This window comes from Astatotilapia calliptera, chromosome 6, assembly GCF_964374335.1.
Source record: "Astatotilapia calliptera chromosome 6, fAstCal68.1, whole genome shotgun sequence".
NCBI classification, from domain to species: domain Eukaryota; kingdom Metazoa; phylum Chordata; class Actinopteri; order Cichliformes; family Cichlidae; genus Astatotilapia; species Astatotilapia calliptera.
In genome coordinates, this window is record NC_137427.1 from 40,903,199 (window position 1) to 40,926,932 (window position 23,734).

Consider the following 23,734-nt stretch of genomic DNA (forward strand, 5'->3'; position numbering starts at 1 on the left):
TTTTAATTTCCTGTTTTTCTCTGCTTGTGCTTCACAAAACTTTACTTCAGGCTCAATCTCACATTCCACCAGTAAAGATGTGAAATCAACGTAGCGTGGAGAGAAGCGCGCTTCCTTTATTGTTGCAGGTTAGGTGTTTAAAGTGACCCTCTAAATTGTTCTTGTTTGTACTCCACCTCGTTATCCTTATTTGTTGCTCACAGCTCAGTTTAGACACGTGGCTAGCAAACAAGTTGCCATAGCAATGTTAGTAAAATTTGTGCTGGAGCTGATCCCTGTTTTGCTTGATGGGCAGGCCGCCTCCAGCTGCCTGCGTCAGAGCTCATCTCTGTTTGAAGAGGAGGACAGCACTTTCTCCTGTTTCAACGACAGAGCTTCATCAGCCCCTGCTGGTGATTAGTTGGATCTACAACAGCACAGAAGGACTTAAGTCTTGTGTAGCAATCAGTTTAATTCAATTGTATTGATGTTGTTTTTTCTTTTAATTATGCTAAATGTGTTGATATCTCAGCCCTTCAGTGAACACCAATGAATTAGTACAAAATGTAAAGTTTATGAAATGCACAAAAGATAAACATCTTGTATTTACAGTAATAGTTTAGAGATGTTATTAAATGTGTATCTTAAGTTTGTGCACAGACACATAAGCTTTATCAATGTAAGCTTATTTCATAACATCATATAGTGACCAAATTACTACAATTATAATCATAAAAATGCTCAGAAACTACTCGTACAAACTCGGCTCTTCAGACCGGACGCATCTCATTCACTATGAGACAAACAGGCCCATAAGAAAGTAAGTGTACAACTAAAATGCAGACCTGTTAAACATTATATACAGTGAGTTTTTTTTAAATTGATGATAATAACCATAATAAAATTAATATTGCTGCTTAGATATGATTAACACAGAATCAGCCACTGAGTCATCCACCTTATCACCTGTGGTAAAAGTACAGCATGACAAGACTTACAGAAAGAATCTCAGAAACCTGGATTAAAGTACTTTTAATAAAGGCGCAAAATTCATATTTGACAGGCATGACTGAAGCGTGACAGCCTGTCCTTCAGTATTCCTTCGACAGCACGATATCCTGAGCCGGATTACTGGAGATGAAATTTACATTTTTTGCTCTTTCCTGAATGAATTGGATGATTTGGGGAAACCAATACTTCCCAACATCCCCTCAGACCTCTCATTTGCCATGATTTCCTGTTCTGGCAGCTCCACTGAGGTGAAGAGCAACATGTGACCAGTTGAAAAGTCAGTGTCGGCACAGGCCTGGCAGGCAGCTGCTAAAGCTTCAGGCCTTGAACATTTGTCCTCAGGTTCAACATCTGCTTCTCCTGTCGGGCTTTTTCCTCCTTGAATGCCATTTTATTGGCTTTCTTTTCAACTCTTCTTTCCTAAAGAAAAAAAAAAATACAATAAAATCAAAAATATCAGGAATCAAAATGTAAAACTGATATTCTACAAATCTCTTCATGGCATAATCACAGCTTCCTTTCTGTGGGAAGGCTTTGTAACATCACATATTTCATCATTAAAATAAATAACTGAGCCTAGTCAGCACAGGACACCAAAGTATTTACCCCAGTTTGCACTTGGATTAGACTCCTTTCAATGACTTCTTCAGCTCGTTAATCTTAGGCTGGGTTAAAGAATTAGACCTTTGTCATTCTGACTGTCAACAAATTCCAAGAAAAGAACAAAACCAACATTGACTTGGTCCTCAATAATCTGTCTCCCCAAACAGGCTCCTCGCTCTCAATTTTTACAAACACTTCATAAACACTTGGTCTAAAAAACAGCTGGTCAGTGTCATTTTATTCTGTTAAAAGGAGAATATTTTCAGCAGTGTACTAATCCACATTTGGGGCTCAGCAGTACAGAGAGACTAGGTCAAAATTAACTCGTGCTGATGATGGAGACAGACAGCTGATTTTAGATGGTGCTGAGAGGAGTCGTCTCTGATCCACTGTCACAGCAGTGACTTCAGATACAGCTCGCTGACCTGCTCGTGTCAGGTCACAGGTGCTGTGACTTCATCATTTGGTTCTAAACAGAGGCCGGGACAGACTTCCTCACCTTACGTTCTTCCTTAATAGCCTGTTTCCTGGCCTTCCTCTCTCCTTTGCTCTCCTCTTTGCTTCGAGGCTGAGCGGAGACACGAGGCAGGTCTGTGTCGTTAATTCTCGTCATGCGCTCTGCCTGCTTGGCTGTGAGGCCTCTGGCTGGGAGCACATCTAGAGGGATGCCCGTCTTACTGGAAACACGGATCGGCTTTGGCTAAAGAGAGAGACAATTCAATTCAGACCACACGTGAATAAACATGAATAATAAACCTTAAAAAAATGACACATTTTCTAAGCGTTTTATAAGAGCCTATCCCAGCTGTCTTAGAGCGAGACAGCTGGGATAGGCTCCAGCACCCCCTACGACCCTGAAAAGGATAAGCAGAAGCAAATGGATGGATTCACAAGTCACATTACTGACAACAACAACAGGATTAAAATGAAATAGATTCAAGAGTTTTTCAGAATTTTGAAGGTCTGACTCTGATTCTGGACGAAGCGTTTTCAGTGGAGAGACCACTAAACGTTTCTCGCTACGTCCAGATGAACCGAATCCACTTAATAATCAGGAAGATCGAGCATGCATGGCTATATTCTTTAACATTTGTAAAAACAAAATCCAGTCTTTGTTTTTTACCTTTTGAGGTTCTTCGATGACTTTGGGTCTGTTATACATGTTGGAGTATGTACCTGGAGGAGAAAAGAAATGGATCATCTGTAGAATAAAGATATTTTACACTTCCCACCACTACTGAACAATAAATTAAACCAACACCATAAAGTAATCTCAACAGTCTCAGTTTGTTGGAGCTGCACTCATCCATAAAGGATACAGCAAGACTTCCAAAATAATTGTTTTATACTATTTTGCACAAGTCTGTAGATTCTCACTGTTGTACCATCTCAGACCTCCTGCCAGTGATCTGAGCCAAAGGTCTCATATTAAGACCTGCCACTGATTTTCAGTCCAGTTCTTGTGTACTTTGGCTTTTCTTCACATTTTTTGACAGCCATCCTTCCACTGAATCCAGTTCTAATGAGGCTAAAAACTAGATGCTTCAACATAGGAGCCAGATGCATCATTCAGGCCTTTGTTGTGCTGTTGTTTCCTTTGTTGTCCACATGTCCTTTTCCCTTAACATATTAAAGGCACTGCTCACCACACTGTGTCATACCAAGTTTTGGCTGATAATGCTTTGAAAATCACGCTGCCGGTACAATAAATATTATTTTATGCCTGTCAAACTTATCTATGGCATTTTTGTAAATGCAGCTAAAGAAATGGGAAGTTGTTTCTTTGAAAAGGCTTGTAGTGATTATATCTTTAGGCAAGAGGCAACATGCCTAAAGAGATCATCTGAAGCAGTTTTGTCATTTCATTCCTTCAGTTAGAGGGATTTTATAGCCTTCAATGCTTCACAGGTCAGTGTTAAATTTTCTTTTTTTTTTAAACCACCGGCACGTCAGCAGGGCCATTTCACAGCTCCTTTTAAATGAGTGTAACTCTGTTACAGGCAACATTGAAACGTGTCAGTAAGAACAGAAGCTGAGCTTTACAGGGATATTTGGTTTGTCATGGTAGCACAAAGCATTCACAAGGTAGTGCTGTCTGAAGACAGATTGATTTTGTCACTTTACAGCCAAACTTCCAGGTGGATTGCATCACCTGGGTGATAAAGGGTTCAGAGGCTAAACACAAAAAAGACATTCCTATGAAAATGCTCATGTATGAAAAACTAAAGAAACACTTTGAAAAAACCATCAGAGAATCAGGAGAACTTGAAAAATTACATTAAAAAAGTGGACGTGAAATACAAAGAAATGAGGGCTCAAGACTTTTACGCAGTAACATTCTGCATTTAAATATCTCTGGAAAGATGAATGTGTTTGTTTGTTCTCCCGAACGATGTCACAGATCAAGAAATCTGTTTACAATGTCAAAAACTTGGATGAATAAAAGAGCTCAGAATAAAACTCAGTGATGAGATAAAAACAGAACTTTACATAACATGATATAAAAACTCACTGATGATTGTTTCACAGTCCCACTTCTCTTCTGGAGCTTCAACAACAACGGTTTCCATCTCTTCTTCTTCATCCTCATCTTCCTCCTCCTCCCTCACAACAGGAAGCTCTTTGGGACCTAAATCTTCTGGCCTCAGAAACCTGATCCACAAAACAGAGGGGAAAAACCCCACACACATTAATCAAATAGATCATTTAAAGCCACACCACTAAAAGAATGAAATATCACTCACTCCTTCTCTTTCTGTTTGAAGTAGTCTTTGAGGACTTCATCCAGACGAACACTGTCTGGTTCGATGAACCCTTCCAGCTCAGCGTTGTCCAGCGGACCGATCTCAACATCATCAAATTGTTCATAAAACTGAAACGGCACCATACAGGAAGTGTGAGCTCTGTTTTATCTCAGGTGCTTCATTTGTCACTGTACTTTTACATGAAGATGGGGAGAGTTCCTGACAGAGAAAAGACTCCATACGAATGCAAAAATGTTCACCTTTTCAAAGCGGTCGTCCAGCAGGGTGAGCTGCTCGTTCCTCCTCATCACAGACGAAGTCAGCGAGTACTCAGTGAAGCGACTCTTCGTCTCCTCGTCCATGAACAGAAACTCTCGACCTCGGCCGTCCCCTTCCGCGTCCTCGTTGCTGGAAAAACCGCCTTCAGAGTCAAAGTCGCCTTCCTCATCTGTGTCCTCCCACTCGTCATCATCATCGTGACCGTCTCCTCTATCACAGGTTACACAAATACAAACAATTACAACAGGATATGACAGAATTTTTGCAGCCCCGGGGCTGAGATAGATTTTGGTCGCCCGACCGGAGATATCGCTAGCACCGGGACGTTGGGCTAGCGATTTTGCGAGCCCTGGAACAAAATGCGTTTTAGCAGTAAGGAACAGTGAGTCTCTGTCTTCCTGTTTTATTCAAAATGAATTGAGATACAGCTCAAGTTTTAGAGGTGTTTTGATGATCAGAAAATACTTTTCTGATTGTGTTATAAAAGTTAAGGCACCAAAAGTCACATTTAAACAATGTTGCTGTAGCGAAAATGAATTTTTAGGCATAGAAATCAGCCTTGCAGTTACAGTTTCATTCGGGCTTTACAAAAGTCTCTAAATGTCTAGAATCACAAATCTGGAATAATCTCGTTTTTTAAAAGATACAAAAATAACCTTTGAGGAATAAAAAGAACATTTTGACTATTGAAATTCTTACTCCACAGCTCCAGTCCCACTGTTTGCTCTGATGATGAAATCATCATCCAGGATGTTGTTGGGGTTCTGAAAATCAAAGTCATCGTCGAGCGCAGCTACAATGTCCGGATCCATGTCGAGCCGGGGTCCTGGAGGAAAGTGTATAAGACAGTTTCACTGTGACGTCAGGAGCCGAAGGTTGGCTTTAGGTTGCATCACATGTTAGAATTAACACATTATCTTTAATATGAAACAAAGTATATTTATGTAAATGTTTCTATTATTATAGTGAAACAAAATATCGATGTATTGAGCTCTACGCTGTGCTCACTTTACTGCAGAAGCAGAAACGGGTCACGGAGAGGGGTTTGTGTTGGTGTGTGGGAGCTGCAGCCTGTAGGTTTCTACTGTTAACTGAAGTTATGAGACTGTGTGTTTCAGATCAGTTTACAGAGTAAAATAAAAGTAAAGTAACGAGTAGTATAACGACCGTCTTTCTCCAGGGAGTAATTAAGTAACATACTGCATTACCTTAAAGTATTCCATGTATCATGTGTTAGAACTTTATTTTTATCAATGACCAGAACAAAGAGGGGAAACAGCAGACAACATGTAATTAATTTGCATGAATGTAATGTCTTTCATATGTTGCTTAGAGATGGCGGCGACTCTCAAAGTGGAGCCAACGAGAATCGATAAGAGATATCGATAATGGAATCGGAATCGCTAAATTCTTATCAATTCCCGTCTCTAGATATGACACCACAAACTGACTCCCACCACATGACTCATTTTTGCATATTGTGTTGTAATTTGCATGTTTGACAAGCACGGCTCTAAAACCTGCTGTTCTGCTGCACGACCCAAATCTGCTGATGAGACGCAAAATTTCAGTTTTGTTTGGTTTTAGAAAAATCTTCTAAATCGGGTCACACAGTAATTAGTGTGGCAAATCTTGAGCGACAACATTCAGACAGTATTTAATGATGATTTATATCCAAGTTATTAAGATAACTATTATTTTAGAAGCTTGATAAAGGTCCTAAAACACATTTAAGTGATGGGCTGTTTACCTGAAATGGGAGCAGCTTTGTTCAAAAGTCCCACCTTCTCTTCAAACTCTGAGGCGAACACTGAAGAAGGCAGGTTGATGGAGGCGGCCTGCTCGTTGAACAACACAGGGATCATTTTAGATCAATTCCTCAGAGTAACTAGATGGTGCACAAGTCTGTTAAAAATGTTTCACAGCAACTCACAGGATTGTCCTTGTGCACGGTTTTTCCCCCCTCATTCTCCTCCTCTTCACCTTGGAGGGAAAGAGGCTGTCTGTCAGAGTACACCAGCTCAGATGGGCCCGACGCCTCCTTCAGGTGCTGAAGGTAGTTATAATCATCATCAAAGAATACGCCAAATTTCCGCTGCTCCTCACGCCTCTTCTCCGTTTCCACCTAAGCAACAACAAACACATGATCACAGCATCACATTAACGCGGCATTTCTGAAATGAAGTGAAATATTAGCCACCGGGTTGTAGCCCCTTTAGTTTGACCAAAGGAAATCAGAGCAGAAGAACGTGATTGGACAAATACAGAAGAAGAAATAACAACTCTAATTATGACAAATGACTTTGCTGATTCCTTTTTCATTGTGAAGTCCTGAACAGTTTAACCCCCTTTAGGGTTCTTAAAAACCAACAAAAGCTAAAATCAGCTATAAAATCATTAAACACACATCCTGTGAACATGAGTAAAAAGACTTATGATCAGAACAGCAAGGTTGTACCTTTGTGGCAGGCAAGAGGACATGCTGTGGCGCTTTCTCATCTGCAGCCAGAGGGTCCTTTTGACTCCTGTGGACGAGGTGAAAGGTCACAGCCTTCTTCTTGTCAATAAATGCCTTCTTCTTTCGATGGGGCTGAAAGAAACAGAAAATAAGCCAGAGAGAAACTTTGAAAGACTTCTGAAAGCCTAAATGCGCATTACTCAAGACCACTTTCAACAATACAACAAAGTCTGGCTGATTGGAAACAAAATATAAATAAACTAGAGCTGATTCAATGCTCAGTACTGTATTACAATACAAATACAACACCGTGGGGATCGTCACGCAATAGTGTTCTCAATAAGCAAACGTAACACGGATTCCTTATGGCTGACGCCATGGCAAACTTGGTTAAATTGTCAAAAATCAAAACTTAAGCCATTTCCTTTGTTTGTTTGTTTTAAAGAATAGTTTTTACTTCAGTCAACTAATATGTTTTCCCCCCACCTACCTACCTACGTTAACTTTTTAATCCTGCTGTAGTAAACACCTATAACAACTTCGTTTTGTAATGTAGTTGCTAATGCTGTGTGAGATGCCACTTTACTACTTACGTCCAACTGTTTGAGCAGGGCACAACAAACGCTGACAATGATTTTAGAGACTCTTTGAGATCATTTGAGTTCATGGGTAAACTCTCTAGCTCACATGAATAGGATTAACAAGACACTTTTCATTTAACTTACTTTTAAGTTTTCAATGTCTACTTCTAATTATAAAGCTATCACAACCTCTCGCTCACCAATTTTTTTTACCAGTTTCTTGGGGAATTGGCACGTTAGCCACTGTTAGCTAACAACATTAGCTGCCGTAGCCTGGCAATATCTTACCATTGTGTTATAGAGTCTCTCCTGTTTTCCGACGGGTCAAGCGAAAAGGTCTTCAAATCTCGATTCACGGGTAGCTGTTACAACATGTAACCGTTTAAGTGCTCACTCCTTCTCCGCTGTTTATACACGCTGCCTTCACCTTCACCACGCTGATGCTACCATTACTGGAAAGAACCATTAGCAAGACTAAGGGGGTTATAGGCATCGATATGAAAGCATTGATATGCTACGATGAGGTTTTCTTTCCCACAAAAAATAAATAATGTTGTAAAATATTTAAAACTATGTTTATATTTATAATATTATTCGTGATTCCTGCGTGTCATGTATGTGTAATTTAATTCCACGACATTATGGAGTTAGTATATTCCAACAATTTTTTCCCCATGCAACTTTATTTATATAGTGCCGAAAAACAAAAATATTTTTCGGTCCTTTAGGGGTCGCCACACCGTATTATGTGTTAGTGATGGGCAAAGGAAGTTTTTATGATACACTGAAACGTTCGTGTCTCCACAGTGACATCTGCTGGACACAATGTGCAGACAGGCGTTCTAAGTGCACTTACATCAACAATTATGATTAACACTTGTTCTGGAGAAACCACCGTACAAGCAAAAAAAGAAAGAAAGACAGAAAAGAAAAGAAAAATGCTGTTATCGTTGAACAATTCGTTTCAGCAAATACTATTAAATTCTCATGTTAAAATACAAAAGGCTTTTTCATGTACTAAATAATTCAGTGCAACGCAGGACAAACCAATTTATAAAGAACTTTTTAAAAAAAAAAAAGATGGCTATATCTATTGATGAACAGGTTTTCAGCTGTTTTGAGGCTGAGCTGTGCTCCATCCTTTGTTCAGTATTTGAATAATCTCCACCTTGCCTCGGCTCCAAACCATACATTAGGTTTCACTACCGTTAAGTAAACCTGCTTTTTCACTCTTGCTGCTGTCCTTCTGTAACCAGTCAGCCTTGGCATTATTTTCTACCTGTACTCTCTTCTTCAGTGTCTGTTGCTTTGTGTGGTTGCGACTCTGTCTCGCATACTTTCACATACGCAGGTATGCTTCCATCTTTTCCACTACAGATCACAAAGCTGTCAAACATCGTTGTCAAGCTGCCTGACCTCGTCTGTCAGCCTGTTCATCACCACTGCAAACAAGAAGTAGCTCACAGCACAGATCCCCTTACCAACCTAGCGGTCACTTCTACTGTCTCGCTGTCATCATACATGTCTTGCACCATCCTCACATACTTCCATACATCCTCATGCCACTGCTGACTTCCTAAAGCAGCTGATTTTCAAATGAAGGCACAGATATGCCCTCAGTATGTCTTTAAATTTCTTTATTTCTTTCTTGTGTATAAAATTATTGAGGAAACATGAATGAGACACATTGTATGCATTCTCCACAGCTCCACTGTAGTTAATACTATAAAGTAATATTTTTTATTGTATGTGTGTGTGTGTGTGTGTGTGTTTCAGCTGAGTCATATTTCAGTGACTGTTTGGTTGGTGTGACCACACCTTCATTCAGTTCTACACGTACAGTTTGAGTCGTTGCGAAAGAATCCAAACAACACAAGAACTGAAAGCTGTCACTCCACTGTCACAATATCTCACACAAAAGAAGTAATGTCTACTTTTTAGTAGAAAAAAAAGAAAATGTCTCATGTAAGCACTTAACATCACAGAGCACGGAGTGTTTTGCAGTTTTCTTTTTTGTTTGGTGTCTTTAAGAAAAGACAGAGAAACCTTGGCTAGATCCAGTCTCTGTGCACCAGGAGGTGATATTCCACTTCCCCGGAAATTGTTTTGATACAAGAATCGCAGTGCAAACATTTTTGTTTTAGATCACTCTGATATTTTTCCATGTCTTATGTTAAACATTACTGGTTGTCAATCAGCAATTTTTGTCTTTCAAAACTTATCTCTACCCAATTTACACTCCAGGCATTTTTTACAGTGATTTTCTTGTATTAAGTCTTTATTATATTGATCAGTTTGGTGGTTCTCTCTTCAGTGTTAAAGTAAAAAACAAGCACATTTTGTGTCCTGAATAAAATGTTGGAATGTTTTAATTTGAAAACTAAATGATCAGTGTGTATGTTTAATTGTAGTTTTCCATGTGACGTCATAGAACAAGCTTGCCACGTAATCCTGCACTAAATATCAACAGCTATTTGTATAAATCTATTTTATCAAATTACTAATGCAACAATGCTAAAGTCCACAAAAACAAGTAGGCCCAAAATCTGGCTTGAGTAGTCCTCCAAAGAAATTCATGAAAGAGAAAACACAAAAACCAAGTTTTATTTTAAAATGATTCCCACTCAAGCAGGGAGCAATAAACCAACAGAAAATAAACCAATACTTTGTCCAAAAGCTTAAGTCAACAAAATTTAGTTCAAGCACTATGACAAAGCATGCTGCAAATGCAAGTTTCTGCTTTTGCTATCCGTGAAGTCATTCATGTGCAAATTACATTCTGCTGATGTGAACCGATCTGATTCATTACATTTTTTCAGGGGTGGAACCCAGTGATGGCCTTCCTGTAACAGCTAATTTTCAAGTTTAGGCACAGACAGGTTCATTCATTAATAGCTGCAGTTAGCCTTTTTCACTTTTTATCATAATTAAGATAAGATGCAATCAGCTAACAGAAAAAGGGCCTTAAAAAATCCTCAAATTTTTAAGATTTCTTCGGTGTCACAGCAAAAGGGAATTGACAGTAAATTTGAGTTTTTTTATGTAAACAAAAACAGGACGCATGTATAAAGGCACTCATGTTGCTGCCACAGTGAAGTGAAGTTGTTAGTCAAGACAACTTCACGTGATTGCCTTGAAAGTGAGTGTAAGAGGATCAGTTGCTCCTTTAATTTTTTAGTTTTCTCAAAACTACTAAAAGTCAGACTGATTTGCACATGCAGAATTCGACTAGACGAGTGTGAGATTGATGCAGACTTGCCAGGCAAACACTCTCGTGCACTTGGCTGCTTTACAGACCCAGCTGTTAAAGTCCTACATTTGAGCTCACAGACTCGTACCATGTCAGAGGCAGTGAATACCTACAGATGGACCCATGACCAAAATTATAAACCACTCCCATTCAAAAACATTTGAGCTCAGACAGTGTTTTCACATTACATTTCAAATAATAATAATAGCACAGAATCTGAATCATGGCGAAGTTTAATATTCACAACATTGCTCTTAAAGATGATCTGCTGCGTTTTGTTCCTCCGCTGGTATCCGTTTCAGTTCCTCCTCATACGTTCATCGACAACATCAGGAACTGTGAGGCAAAGAGGAAAAATTGTAGTCAATGTTCACACGACCGGCAAAAGCATGAAGGCTGTGAATGCTGCATCCTAAATCTGGTTAGTTATTGGGAGATAAAGGAAGCATAAAATGTCTGACAGCCTGACTGTCACGGACCTGGATAAACAGACGCATCAGGTATGTGAGGTACAGTACAGTAGAAGATACAGTAGAAAAGAACTCAGGGTTCACGTTTGGCGTGTTTGTGTTTACCTGCATGATGTTCATTTGCACTCGTCCCCTGTTGAATTTGTCCAGAGCCTGGAAAACTCCTGGATAAAAAAACACAGCAAGAAGTCTTCTCTCTGATCTTTATGTATTTTTGTACTTATTGTGATCCTTGTTTCCCAAAATGTAAAGCGATCTTTTAACATAGTGTTTTGTACATACTGAACATGTTCTCCAGACGGACAATGCAGGTGAGGTAGTCATCAAAGTCAATTTCGTAGTTCTCGTCAGCAAACCTCAGCCCCACCAGCTGCAGGAGCGGGTTGTTCAGTTGCATGCCTGCATTGGCGGAAAAGCAGCAGTTATCTATGAAACTTTGATGTTCAGATAAAAAAGATTTAGACTCAACTTACCAGAGACTCAGGACAGGCATTCTTATTAGATGTAGTGTTAATATTCATTAAAATCATTATTGTAATGTTTGCAGTGTTATAATTACTGCTTTGATTAAGAACACACTAAAAATATACTGCTATACTATATCTACTAACATTTTTAATAATATTATTATAAATAATAGTTACAGGAAATGTAGCTGGTGATATTACATGTACACTTTATGAAACAACTTTATTTGAAGTGCAAATTCAATGAGTATTAAAATAGGACAAAGGTTTGTTCAGTCACAGAAACTAACAGGTGAAAACTGAATTCGTCAAACAGAGTTTTATACATACATGTATACACACGATTAATGTGTCTTGAATCGTCTTGAAAAGCTGAACACATTTAACTGGCACGTCACTAATCCCCCTCAGAGATATTTACACTGGCAGATTTCAGCAGAAAGCCAGTATCATCAATAAGGACCACTCACACCCTCGACACTCGTTTTTTCCCTTCCCTCTGGTAAACACTACAGGTCCATCAGGTGAGAGAGAGAGAGAAAGACGGGCTTGGGAACTCTCACCTGCGGCTTTGAGAGCGCCACGAAGCTCATAAGATGACATCTTTCCTGACCGGTCCGTGTCAAAGGATAGAAAGAGCATCTGTAGCAACGGACGTTTGTGGTTAATAGTCTGAGCAACAAAGAAAAGTGCTCCTCCAACATTTCATTTACAGTTTTTCAAGATAAATCAACACCTACAATCCACTTCTTCAATTTTTCCCAGAAGACCTTAAACTCTTGGAACTCTATCTTTCCCGTGTTGTCCACCTGGTTTACTGTGTCAAGAAAAAACCTAAGAAGCATTGTGGAAAATAGCTTACCAACAAAACCTTCTTTCTATCACATATAAACAAACACACACAAAATATCAACAAAAAATATTCGATAACTTTGTCTTCTGATGGAATATGGACATGCTGGCATAAGTATCATTATTTTAGTAAAGCACCCATTAGGGCAAACAAAGTACGCATGGCTTAATGCGACAACTTATGTAACACAATGACAAGCATAGAATGAGTCAGTAACTTGAAAGGATACATCCATAAGATTGATGATACTGTGACAGGTGCTGAGACTCAGGCCATCAAATTTGATCTCTTTTCCTGAAGATAAAGGATTAAAGTGGTAGTGATGCAAAAAGCATGGCTACATGTAATAATGCAACACAAAATCCGAAGTTTATGAATCATCTCTGACCATTAATATAAGGCATCAAGATGTGAGGAGAAAATGTATACACTACACAAAAGATAAAGTATTTTGCTATGTGATACTGACCTCAGGTGTTTTAAATGTATTTAGTTCAGTCTTCAAATGATGTTTAACATATTTACAACAGTGTGGCTTGTTTTTGAAAGTTTTTTAGTTGCTATTAAGCCACTAAAACCTAACAACAACATAAAAGTTATTTATTTTTGCCACAGTATGTAATCTTACTTGTGACACTTTGATTCTTGTGTTGGAAAAATCAAATGTAGGCTGATCAACCTCTCCTTTAGATATCGCCCTAAAACAATCTGTAGGAAGGAAATTGGCTTTTTCTGCTTGCTTTTCTTAAATAAAAAACTCTTCGTATTAGCTTCACATGGTCATGGTTCTGGGTCATTTGACACAGCCTTTTGAGTTTATGGTGTTTTGTGATTTCTTTGTATTATAATGCTTTAGTTTCCTATTTAGTATTGAATAAGTCCTGGTCTGCTCTGTTTGATATTTATGTAATATTTCTCTTTTCCCGTCACTGTCTCATCCCTGTGTCTCCTGTCATGTTCTCTACGGATGTTTCCTTGGTTATGTCTTTGTCTCCCCTTCCTGTTTACATGTTTCCCTCCTTGTATTTCGTTACATGTCTCCCTGTCTGCCAGGTGCGTTCATGTGTGTTGTCCATAGCTGTCATATGCTCTGGATTTGCTCCTCACTTATGTCTGTGTCTCGCCTCCTGCTTCTACTTCTCTGTCCCCATGTCAAGTCCACACGCTTAGTCTCTATGTTTCCTGTTTTATTTTGATAGTCTCATGTTCCATGTTCAGTGTGTTTAGTTTTGCTTCCCCTGTGGCATCATGTTCATTTGTATCAGCTGTGTTCCCCATGTGTTGGTTTTTTATGTCTTGTGTTCCAGGAATCGATGCATCTCAAGTCTAGGTTTCAAGTTCAGTGTGTTTTCATGTTTAATGTTAACTTTCTTTGCCCTTTGTTTTGTGTTTTTCTACCGGCCCTATTAAATGACTATCTGTTAAAATGAAGTTCTGTTCCACGCGTCTGCTTTTGGGTCCACACCTCATCTCCATACAGTCTGCATCCGCGGACTGTGACACACATTCTAGGAGAAATTACCTGTACGTCTGACTTTTAACAAATATCAGGCGAAGAAGTTAAGCTGCAAACATCACACATGTAGAACTTAATTGCAGGAGATATGATGACTGCATGAAATGCAGAAAATGGACTGAAAAGTAAACAAAAAGCAGAAACTTTCATTCACTTACTTCTGCTGAGAACACCATTCAGCATCTCCTGAAGCTCTCTGACAGAAATGGCCTGATCCTGTAAAAATTACAAAGTGGAAGAGATCAGTGAATTCTGACTAAAGAAAATTGCAAAAAATAAATAAATAAATGAATGAATAAATACCATGATGGATGCAGAAACAGAAATAATCATCATTTGCAGATCTGAGCTTCTTGTCACGAATATAACCAGCTCTTTTCCAGTATGTTTATATTGTTATCTTAATATGTAATTTTTTCATTAAAAATAGATGTTGATAAATAAATCAAGTAAAGCTCATAAAATTGTTATAATTTAGGTTTTTTGCTGTTTTTCTGCAACATTCATACTGCAGAAAAATCATCATTATTCTTCTTTCTTTTTAAGCAGCTGGCCTTTAATTGTGGTTTGGAGCTACGCATATTGTTTATTGTGGGTATTTTTTCACAACAGCTGTGCACTTAGTGTACTGTAAAACTAAAACAACGAAGGCTCAAAATTTCATTTCAAAATTCCAGAAATGGTAAAAATATTTGTGGAATCATAACAACTTGAAGCACTTTAATTATTTAATTAACCGCTTGCGATAAACCCAATACAAAATCATACATCGCCTTTATATAGCTCCTAATGTCTTGCATAAGATTGCACCTCATATTTCCCATCTTTGTAGTAAATGTCAAAAAGAAACTGGCACTTTTTTTCATTACTTTTGGGAATGTAAATTAATCAAAAGATTTTGGAGCTTCATTTCTCAAGAACTAAGTAATATTTTTAACAACCTGATTCAAAGGGACCCCGGGTACTTTCTTCTTGGCCTACCCTCAAAACAATTAACATTGAATCACTTGCAGCGCAAATTATGTCACAAACTATTGCTGGTAGCTAGGAAATGTATTCTCATTAATTGGGTTAAGGACAAACCTCCCTCTGTGACGTTGTGGTACAGAGAATTATTTAAAGTTATTCCTGCTGCTATTTTAGGAGGAAATGAGGGTCTCTTTCTCAATGTTTGGTCCCCTTTGCTTTCTTATTTGCCAAATGATTTGTCCCAACTGTTGAGGGGGGGGGGGGGGGGGTGGTTGCGATTAAGATGTTCTCAGTTAAATAGGAAGCAAGTGTAAAGGACAATTCATTCTTGGAGTTTATCTTTTTCTCTTTCTATATCTGTGGGTAATTGAGTGAAAATGTGTTTTTTTGTGTGTCTGTGTGGATGTGTTTTTTTTCTGGGGTGTTTTTTTTTGGGGGGGGGGGGGTTCTTTCTTCTTCTCTGTTTGGTTGTGTTGTTTTATGCTATTCTTGATAAACGAATAAAAATTGTATATCAAAATTTTTTTTATTTAATTAGTTTTCATTGTAAAAAGGTGAAACTTGATTTGAAAATGTACAAACTAGACAAACTTGCTCTTACAAAAACACTACTCATCTGTACAAATGAAGGATGCTGTAAACACTGTTACCCCAAAGCCGAAGATGCTTTTCTTACCGAGCCAGCCAGCTGTTCAAACAGCCTTCTGAGGCCTTTCTCCTCCTTTGTCTCCTCCTCTGGAGGGCTGGGCATGGGTGGCTGATGGAAACAACACAGGCTCAGTATAAACACATTCAGCTGCTTGATTGACTGAACAGGTAATTGGGCTTCTGGTTATCTACTTACGTCTGGCAGGTCGGCATCAACTTTGCTTCCCATCTCTCTGTGAAGAAAGGGCATAGTGTAACAGTTAGTGTAAGGGTTGAAATGAAATGAAACCCCCCAAATTTTGTTTAATCAGGTTATTAAATAACTATTCCTTGATACCCAAAAGTTTTCTTTAGGTTTGATATTGCTTTAACTTTTTGTTTGCTCTTTTAGTTTCGCTCCAGAACCAGAGCTGCACACTCACAAAGCTTCAGCCTTTGTCTCAGAGAAGACACGAATAAGAAAGTCAGCCTCGTGGTGGGGCTGGAAAGTGGTGGGAACCAGCAGGTAGTTTCCAGGAGGCAGCGTGAAGCGTTCTGCCACCTCCCGCATGTTGATGTAGGTTCTGCTGCGTGCCTTGGATCCATTGTAACGGAAGAAGTCTTTCCCCACATGGTCCTCGCCCTCTGGAGCCTGAACAAATCGGGAGAAAAGACATTGAATTAAATTTGTAAGTAAATTTGTAACAAAAGAAGAAAGTAAGTAAATACGAAGGAGCGAGACAGAAGTGCAAGGCTGACCTTTTAAAAATATAACATATTTTGAAATGCAAAGAAACTATATCACTAATAAAAAAGACACATCCGTTTTACCAATGTCCCCAAACTTTTTATCACTAAGAACTTCTTTAGCAGATGGTGCTCATCCAGTGAGTTTGTGTCTGAATGGTCATTTCTGGTGCATTTTTAAGGCTGTGCCTTCTCTTCATTGTCTCGTAACTCTATCTTCTTGTGAAGAGATATGAAATGCTTAAACACATTTATATTGGACAGAAGAAATACATTACTGTAATATTTAACATGTGCAGAAAAAAGTCTGAAGTTTTTGCTAATATTATTGCTCATCTACAAATATCTGTTTCTTTGACTCAGTTTATGGCTCCTTTAAACTAATGCCAAGACTCAGTCTTTCAGAAAGGGGCTAGTAAATGTGTTCTGCAAGGACCAGCACTACGCCCCATGCTATTTATGATAACATAAAAAATGGTTAAAGTGCACAGTCTACAGTGTTTTTCCAGACCTCATACACAGCAAAGCCAATGGTCTCCAGGTCCAGGCCTTCTTTTCGCAGTTTTCGTCTGTTCTTTTGCATCAGCGCGATGACCACACTGCAAGTATTATCACCATCAGCATCGTTCAGCAAAAGCTTGAACTGAGGGTTGGTCCAAAATGTGTCTGCAGATTAGAAATGTAGAACTTTTTGAGAGAGCAGTTTGAGATAGAAATGCCAACTGAATCCTGCATTTAAACCAGTTCATGTCAAAATATAAATACCAAAAAAGGAAAATCCAATGAAATCTCTAAGTATGCCTGACGCTTTGCTGAATTTGTTTGTCTGAAAATTTTTGATTTGTAGATGTATTGATCTCACCAATGTAGTTCCTGCAGCCTCCAGCAGTGGAACCCCGAATCCAGTTTCCCTCAAACACATTGACTGCCCACTGATGTTTTGTGTCCTCAGTCAGGGAGTCAGGACTCATGTTGCAAATCTCCACTTTGTCATAGTTCCTCTTGAAGTCCTCAAATTCCATCCTGGAGTTGCAAACAGCAACAACATTGTCACTCCTAAACTAGCACAGCTGTACTGTGTGTGAATTTTGGAAAAATTCATCCATCTAATCATTAGCAAGGCTTAAAGTTAGGACCACGGACTCTTTAACTGGGCGACAACAAAGTCTGTAGCTGATAGCTGGAATCGGCAGAGATTAGCTGGCTCAGCCTAAGAACAGGTAAACTTGATACAGCGAGGCGGCAACCGGGATTTGAGCCAAAAACATTCTTGCTGTGAAGTAATAGTGCTAACTATTGCACAAGAGTGTGAAATTTTATAGTTTAAAAAAAAGCCTGGCTGAAGTTTGTCAACAATGCCTGAAACTCATTTACGTTAATTTACTATTTTGTCCAAGTCAGAGAAACATGAAAATCTATGGCAGTTCATTTTTGCCATTTTGTTTCATTCCACTGCTACATTCATACACTACATATGCAAAAATATTACACGACAATGTGAAGAACAATTTGGAGACTGCTAAGCATACTACACATCTTAATCTGTAGTTTGAAATTTATTATGTGGACTCACCAGAATTCACCATCATCTGCTGAATTCTGCATTATGCGATTTTTTTCTGCACTGTCGATATAATTCCACTCTCTGGAACTGAAAAAAAAAACAGAGGATCTGTTACAACGTTAATCAGAGAAAAAGTCCCACAATCAAAATGAAAACTATTCAATTTTCTTCGGACAATTATTTTCCCTTAAATCTGTTGAAGATCAAACGTGGAGTTACTGAAATTGTCTAAATGTGAAATCTGGGAAAGTTTCAGATATTTGAATAATATTATTATGTCTGTTCTCTTCCTGCTACAACTAGTCTTAAGAGCTTCCAATGGCCCTTTGGCACCTGAGCGTCTCAGGGGTAATTACCGCTTTTTGGTGGCCAAGTCAATGATGATTGCATAACTTGGAACACAGAAGGACTGAATGAATATGAAAACAGAAACCAAACATGTAAAACATCTGCATATAGACACAACTTTTTTTTACTGTTCAATAATAGGCTGCAGCGGTCGGACTGTGAACCGTATTCAAAGTAACAAATATATGGTTTGACTATAGACTAGAGATAAACTACGAGGACGACTCTCACGCACAGACTCTTCAAGGAGACCTGCTTTTCACGTGGAAGAATGAACTTTAGACAATATGTGTAGTTTCAAGGTCAAAATAAAGTTTTCTTTATTCTTACTTATCACTCCAGGCACCGTTCCACTCAACCTGTCCCCAGGGGTTTCTAATCCGGACCAACTTCACCTTCTGACCTCTGGCATTCACCTAAAAATCCAAAAACAATATTCTGTGACTACATTGTTGAAAAGTATATGTTCTACCGTTTTTAAGTCTGGCTTTTTATTTAGATTTAAACTTAAATGTAATTAATGTGTCTTTGTAGGATTTTAGTTGTTGTTTTTATTTTTTTTTTAAGCCATTGTGTTTAAGGTCACTTTTTAAAGATCGAAGTTTCATATTTACAGATGTACAGTTGCATCTTTTAACAAGTATTACAATTACCTGAGTCTGTAAACTTCTAATTACGATTATTCAGCAACAAGTGGCTTCCCCTCATTATTCTTACATCTGCTGCTGAGACTGTTACTGAGACTTTTACCTCTTCTACACCTGTGATGGAGTATGCATGTCCTTTCACCAGGCCTGTGGAAGTCTTGGCCTCTGACTCTGCAGAGCTAGTGATCTGAAGAAAACCAAAGCATGCAGAGAGAGTTAAAACACAGCAACTGAGCTGATATGTTGAGTAAACCTCGTGGGCAAAAATTTAAAATTAGATTGTTTATTTTACATCAATAGAGCATCCCATCATTGAGCCTCGGTCCAGGGCTTTCTTCATGATATTGAACAGGTCTCCTGGAGCAGCCTTGGTCTCATACATTTCACCCACGCCACCAGTAAAATCCTCCATGGCCTCCATTGTGCTGCCACCCTTCAGGGATTCATAGCTGCCGTTCAATCTAAAACAAACGAGAGAAAAAAATGTCCTAGTGTTTCAGTGCATATAATTATATATAATTGTATTTATACAATGTTTCTTTAAATAACCTCTTGTCACATGTTTAACATGCATGTGACAAGACGAATGGAAAGATAAAATATTAAGAGGAAGCAAGTGATGTTACTTGGCGTAGGCTTTCTCCAGCAGCGCACTCCAGAACTCGTTGCTGGAGGCCGAGTGGAGCATGATGAGTTGATTTCTCACTGTTGGCAGTCTGTCGTCCACAACCACATCGAGCCATTTGTTGTGGTTCCAGAACTGAGGGACCATCAGAGAACATGTTACAGTGTAACTAACAGAGGAACCGGTGAGTTTACTGCCTACACCGACTTCACACAAAGTGAAGACAATGTGTGATTACTTAAAATAATCTCACTTGTAAATCTGTTTCTGTTTGACTGAAATGTGTTTTTTGCTTGCAACACAGTATAAAATGTAAAAAAGACATAAACATTTTACTCTTTCATGAATAATATGAGCTCGTTTTGCATCTGACTGTTGGGGTTGGGACTGAGGCAACAAAAGGCTTGAAGAGTAACGGTACTGAAAAAAGACATCTGGAGGAACGTGGTGGAACATGGTTGGGCACTGCATCTTTTTTCCAATACACCCGCCTGCTTAAAATGTACTGCAAATACACTACAGGCTGTGTTTTAACACATTATTGACTGAACATTTTGCCAAATGATCAACCAGTCAAAAAGTGTTTAACTTTATGTTTTCTGGCGTTCTTTTAATGTCATCGGCCTTTTGTTGCAAGTTCTGGAGTCGCTGAAACAACAATTTTTAAAAGAACATTCAAATGCATGACGCTTCTTTAAACGTGCTGTCATCCTGGTTCTTTTTATCCCTTATGTGTTTGCTTATTCCAGGAAATACTGCAGTGTGTAAACATCTTTGTACAGTCTGTTATTATGATCAGAGAATCCTACCTGGAAGTGAAAGATACCAGCATATCTCTGATTAAATTCCTGGTCAGGTGGGACAACTCGGGCCAGGGCTTCTTTTTTCATAGTCAACGAAGCAACGGCTGCCAGGAGCCAGCAGTCCCCTGTGGAAATAAACAAGTGCCACATTAATAAAACCGTGACATATGTGAATATTCAAGATTTAAAAGTAGTTAAGTAACTTGAATACCAACCGAGCTGTCCTTGGCAAATGTCTGTTCTGTCTGCGCCATCTAAGATGAACTTTGGGTTTTTGCATATCTCCTGTTGAAGGGTCACAAAACAGGAAAACAAACTGGTCGGTTTATTTTTTAAATGACAGGGGAGACCGGTGTGTTTGATAGGCGTGTTCACATTCCAAACATATTAATCGGCTGGTATCCCAGTCAGTGCGCACAAAATACACAGCACACAAAGCACACACCCAGGACAGAAATGTGTAGTAACTGTAACGAGCATGAGCTTCGACAGGTTGCTTAAATCGGGTCAGCTCTGTAGGCGTGTTAACAGGTAAAGATTTTGGAGCTGAAGTGTACGATTAGAAACAGTACCCCAAAAAATGAACGAGAACATGACATAGTTTGAAGCCAAAAACTCATAAATGTCTCAACATTAAGTTTATCAGCAAAAGCAAACCTCTCACACGCCGTTGGAGCAGCTGCAAACCAGCCCACTCCACTTTTACTTCAGAAAAGTTGGCTCAGAGTGGTACAAACGCCTGCTGCACTCAGCTATATTTACACAGCTCACCTGCAGAACTGGTTTTGCTGCTATAACTACAAGTATTTCATGACTTGGTTTAGGTTCAGAGTAATAAAAACAGAGTTTTGATCAACTTTCACTTTTTGAATGGAATCATTTCAGTAATTTGTCGTCTAATGTCTTCAGTGCCTTTGCAGTCACATGGACGGCTGTGGACATGCAGTTCGTGTAGTTAATGTAGATGTATTTGAATAGTAAACATGCACTTTTTAAGGGTATGAAAAAATCACCAGATAATCGTTAGATGAAACATACTGAAGTCACTCAGTATTTTGAAATTCATGAACAGCACATGTGCATCTAACAGATTTCAAGAGCTCTTTTGAGTATAAGAATGCTCAGTGCTCACATACCGTGGGCCTCTTCCATTCAATGTGGACAGGAACTTTCTCGCTGAAGAAGAGAGAGGAGTCCTTGGCAGGGAAATCTGGATCCTCAAACAGGACTCCCTTCATGAGACATTCATGTCTCAGCTGCTCAAAGGATTTCCCATCTGACTGCGTGTTCTCCGCCTGGCTTGTGGACATCTTCTCTTTTGGGAAGAATCTCGGCGAGTGGAGGAGAAGCAGGTGAGGTGACGCGTGATGGAGTGCTGCTGAGTGTTTGATGCAGAGACAAGTCTGACAGGTGGGTAGGGCTGGAAGGTCCACACCCTCCAGACGGAAACTGGTTTGTCCTCCTGCGGCAGTGAACCTCACCCCTCGTGGCTCACACTGTGCCGTCTGTTCTCTTTATCTATTTCTCTTTTTTAAGAATTGGCCTGCCAAACACTGGGAGAAGTTATTCTTGACTATTTTGCTGGAACTGATAGCAATGATCTTTGCCTAGCATCTAACTGGGATCTGTTAGACTTGTAGAACCAAACAGAGGGAAACTGCTTATTTTGCCATTAAACTTTCACAGTGTTGAAAAATCAATCAACTTAAATCAAATTTGTGTCTGCTGGGACTTTTATAAGGAAATTACTTGGCCTGGATGTACTAGTGCAACATGGCTTTCACGTGGAAACAGAGAGAGAAATATTTTTTTAAGTGGGCAGGGCTGAGAGCACAACTGATGCCTGTGGTGTTTTTTTTTTCTGTGACAAATCATTGAAGGACAAATGGTCACCCCTATCATTTATTTACGCCTAACAAGCTTTTTATGGGTTCTCAACTGAAAAAAATAACTACAATTCAACTAAATTGTTGATAATGCTCGAATGTCACACCACAGATTCCAAGTAAAGCAAAAGAAATAATTAAATAATGCGGAGCAACCACTGAGTGATCGACAGTCGGTATCAGCCTCAGTGTCTTGTCATTTCGTGTCTCTGGCCACTGTAACAGGTTTAGAGATCAAGGATCTATCTGTCCCTCCCTTTTTCTCTGAGCAGTGCAGACAGATTTAGGGTGTGCCAGCATAGTATCTGCACCACCCTGACCCACAGCAGTGACACTTCACACTGTCAGGTATGACATCCACATTCCTGTCCCACAGTCACAGGATTCCTCTCATAGCTGAAGAAGAACTTGCACTGAGCTGTACTCTTTTGGGTTACTATTTAATCAATGTACTTGTGACCTTAATTACACAAATAAAATTATGGGTGATGTAGTTTTGCAGCATCCTCTACCTTCTCTTTGTCTAACTCCATCAGCTGTACTTGGTTGTATTACTTCAAAAAAGTAGCAGTAAGAGGTACAGTTGCTATTTAGGCCAAGATTTACAAGAACAGAAGCATCAAACATATGTAGTAAACCGTAGTAAGAAAAAGTAGAATATTGGTCATTGTTAATATCTTTTAGTGGGGTCTGACTTCTCTTCTCTGAATAATGTAAATTTAATGTCAGAATATTTCAGGACTTGCTCTGCCCTCTGCTGTCATCCTTACATTCACCTGTAGCTCAGGCGGCAGAGCAGGTCAGCTGCTAGTCAGAAGGTTGGCAGTTTGATCACTGGCTGCTCCAGTCTGCATGGGCCTTGGGCAAGATACTGACCCCAAGTTGCTCTCCAGTGTATTGGAGTGCGAATGTGTGTAAAGCAATGAAGCATAAAAAATTGTGGTTGTGTGGATGAGACACATTAGCATGCTTTGACTGCTAGACTGTAGAAAAGTGCTCTATAAGAACCAGTCCACCTGCCGTTTACCCAGTTTTGGTGCACAAGTTAATTCACCTTTTATCACAGTAGCTATGACAAATATAAGCGAGCCAGTGTAGGTTTCATGTGCATCTACACATACATATGTGTAGATCAGGGGTGGCCAACTCCAGGCCTCGAGGGCCGGTGTCCCTGCAGGTTTTAGATGTGTCCTTGATCCATCACAGCTGATTTAAAGGCTAAATGACCTCCTCAACATTTCTTGAAGTTCTCCAGAGGCCTGGTAACGAACTAATCATTTGATTCAGGTGTGGTGAACCAGGGTGTT

General features: G+C 39.2%; 2 protein-coding genes and 1 long non-coding RNA gene across 3 annotated transcripts; 1 reads left to right on the top strand and 2 right to left on the bottom strand.

Moving 5' to 3' along the window:
• Positions 1-47: 47 nt before the first annotated feature.
• On the top strand, positions 48-503 carry LOC145429606 (uncharacterized). Its single transcript, XR_013909862.1, has 2 exons — positions 48-128; positions 296-503. It is a non-coding gene; the product is annotated as an uncharacterized LOC145429606 (long non-coding RNA).
• Positions 504-995: 492 nt separating this feature from the next.
• On the bottom strand, positions 996-8,131 carry ltv1 (LTV1 ribosome biogenesis factor). Its single transcript, XM_026172068.2, has 11 exons — positions 7,944-8,131; positions 7,075-7,206; positions 6,550-6,741; positions 6,367-6,454; positions 5,316-5,442; positions 4,598-4,826; positions 4,338-4,465; positions 4,106-4,245; positions 2,717-2,769; positions 2,093-2,293; positions 996-1,410 (listed from the first exon to the last, which is right to left on the bottom strand). The coding sequence occupies exons 1-11, from the start codon at positions 7,944-7,946 to the stop codon at positions 1,300-1,302; spliced, it is 1,404 nt and encodes a 467-aa protein (XP_026027853.2). The 5' UTR covers positions 7,947-8,131; the 3' UTR covers positions 996-1,299.
• A 2,105-nt stretch (positions 8,132-10,236) lies between these two features.
• On the bottom strand, positions 10,237-21,934 carry capn9 (calpain 9). Its single transcript, XM_026172070.2, has 20 exons — positions 21,678-21,934; positions 20,757-20,826; positions 20,548-20,666; positions 19,740-19,873; positions 19,406-19,574; positions 19,217-19,300; positions 18,797-18,882; positions 18,128-18,205; positions 17,417-17,577; positions 17,066-17,220; positions 16,251-16,459; positions 16,025-16,061; positions 15,857-15,937; positions 14,370-14,427; positions 12,925-12,989; positions 12,583-12,651; positions 12,406-12,484; positions 11,658-11,774; positions 11,481-11,539; positions 10,237-11,241 (listed from the first exon to the last, which is right to left on the bottom strand). The coding sequence occupies exons 1-20, from the start codon at positions 21,849-21,851 to the stop codon at positions 11,215-11,217; spliced, it is 2,031 nt and encodes a 676-aa protein (XP_026027855.1). The 5' UTR covers positions 21,852-21,934; the 3' UTR covers positions 10,237-11,214.
• Positions 21,935-23,734: the final 1,800 nt, after the last annotated feature.

Excerpts from the sequence above, each read along its gene's own strand:
- ltv1 (XM_026172068.2), bottom strand. Across the intron at positions 6,742-7,074 it reads TCCTCTTGCCTGCCACAAAG|GTGGAAACGGAGAAGAGGCG; the intron begins GTACAACCTTGC and ends GTTGTTGCTTAG. Across the intron at positions 5,443-6,366 it reads CAAAGCTGCTCCCATTTCAG|GACCCCGGCTCGACATGGAT; the intron begins GTAAACAGCCCA and ends ACTTTCCTCCAG.
- capn9 (XM_026172070.2), bottom strand. The coding sequence starts at position 21,851 with ATGTCCACAAGCCAGGCGGAGAACACGCAGTCAGATGGGAAATCCTTT. Across the intron at positions 19,575-19,739 it reads CTGGAGAAAGCCTACGCCAA|ATTGAACGGCAGCTATGAAT; the intron begins GTAACATCACTT and ends CGTTTGTTTTAG. Across the intron at positions 18,206-18,796 it reads AACGGTGCCTGGAGTGATAA|TTCCAGAGAGTGGAATTATA; the intron begins GTAAGAATAAAG and ends TTTTTTTTTCAG.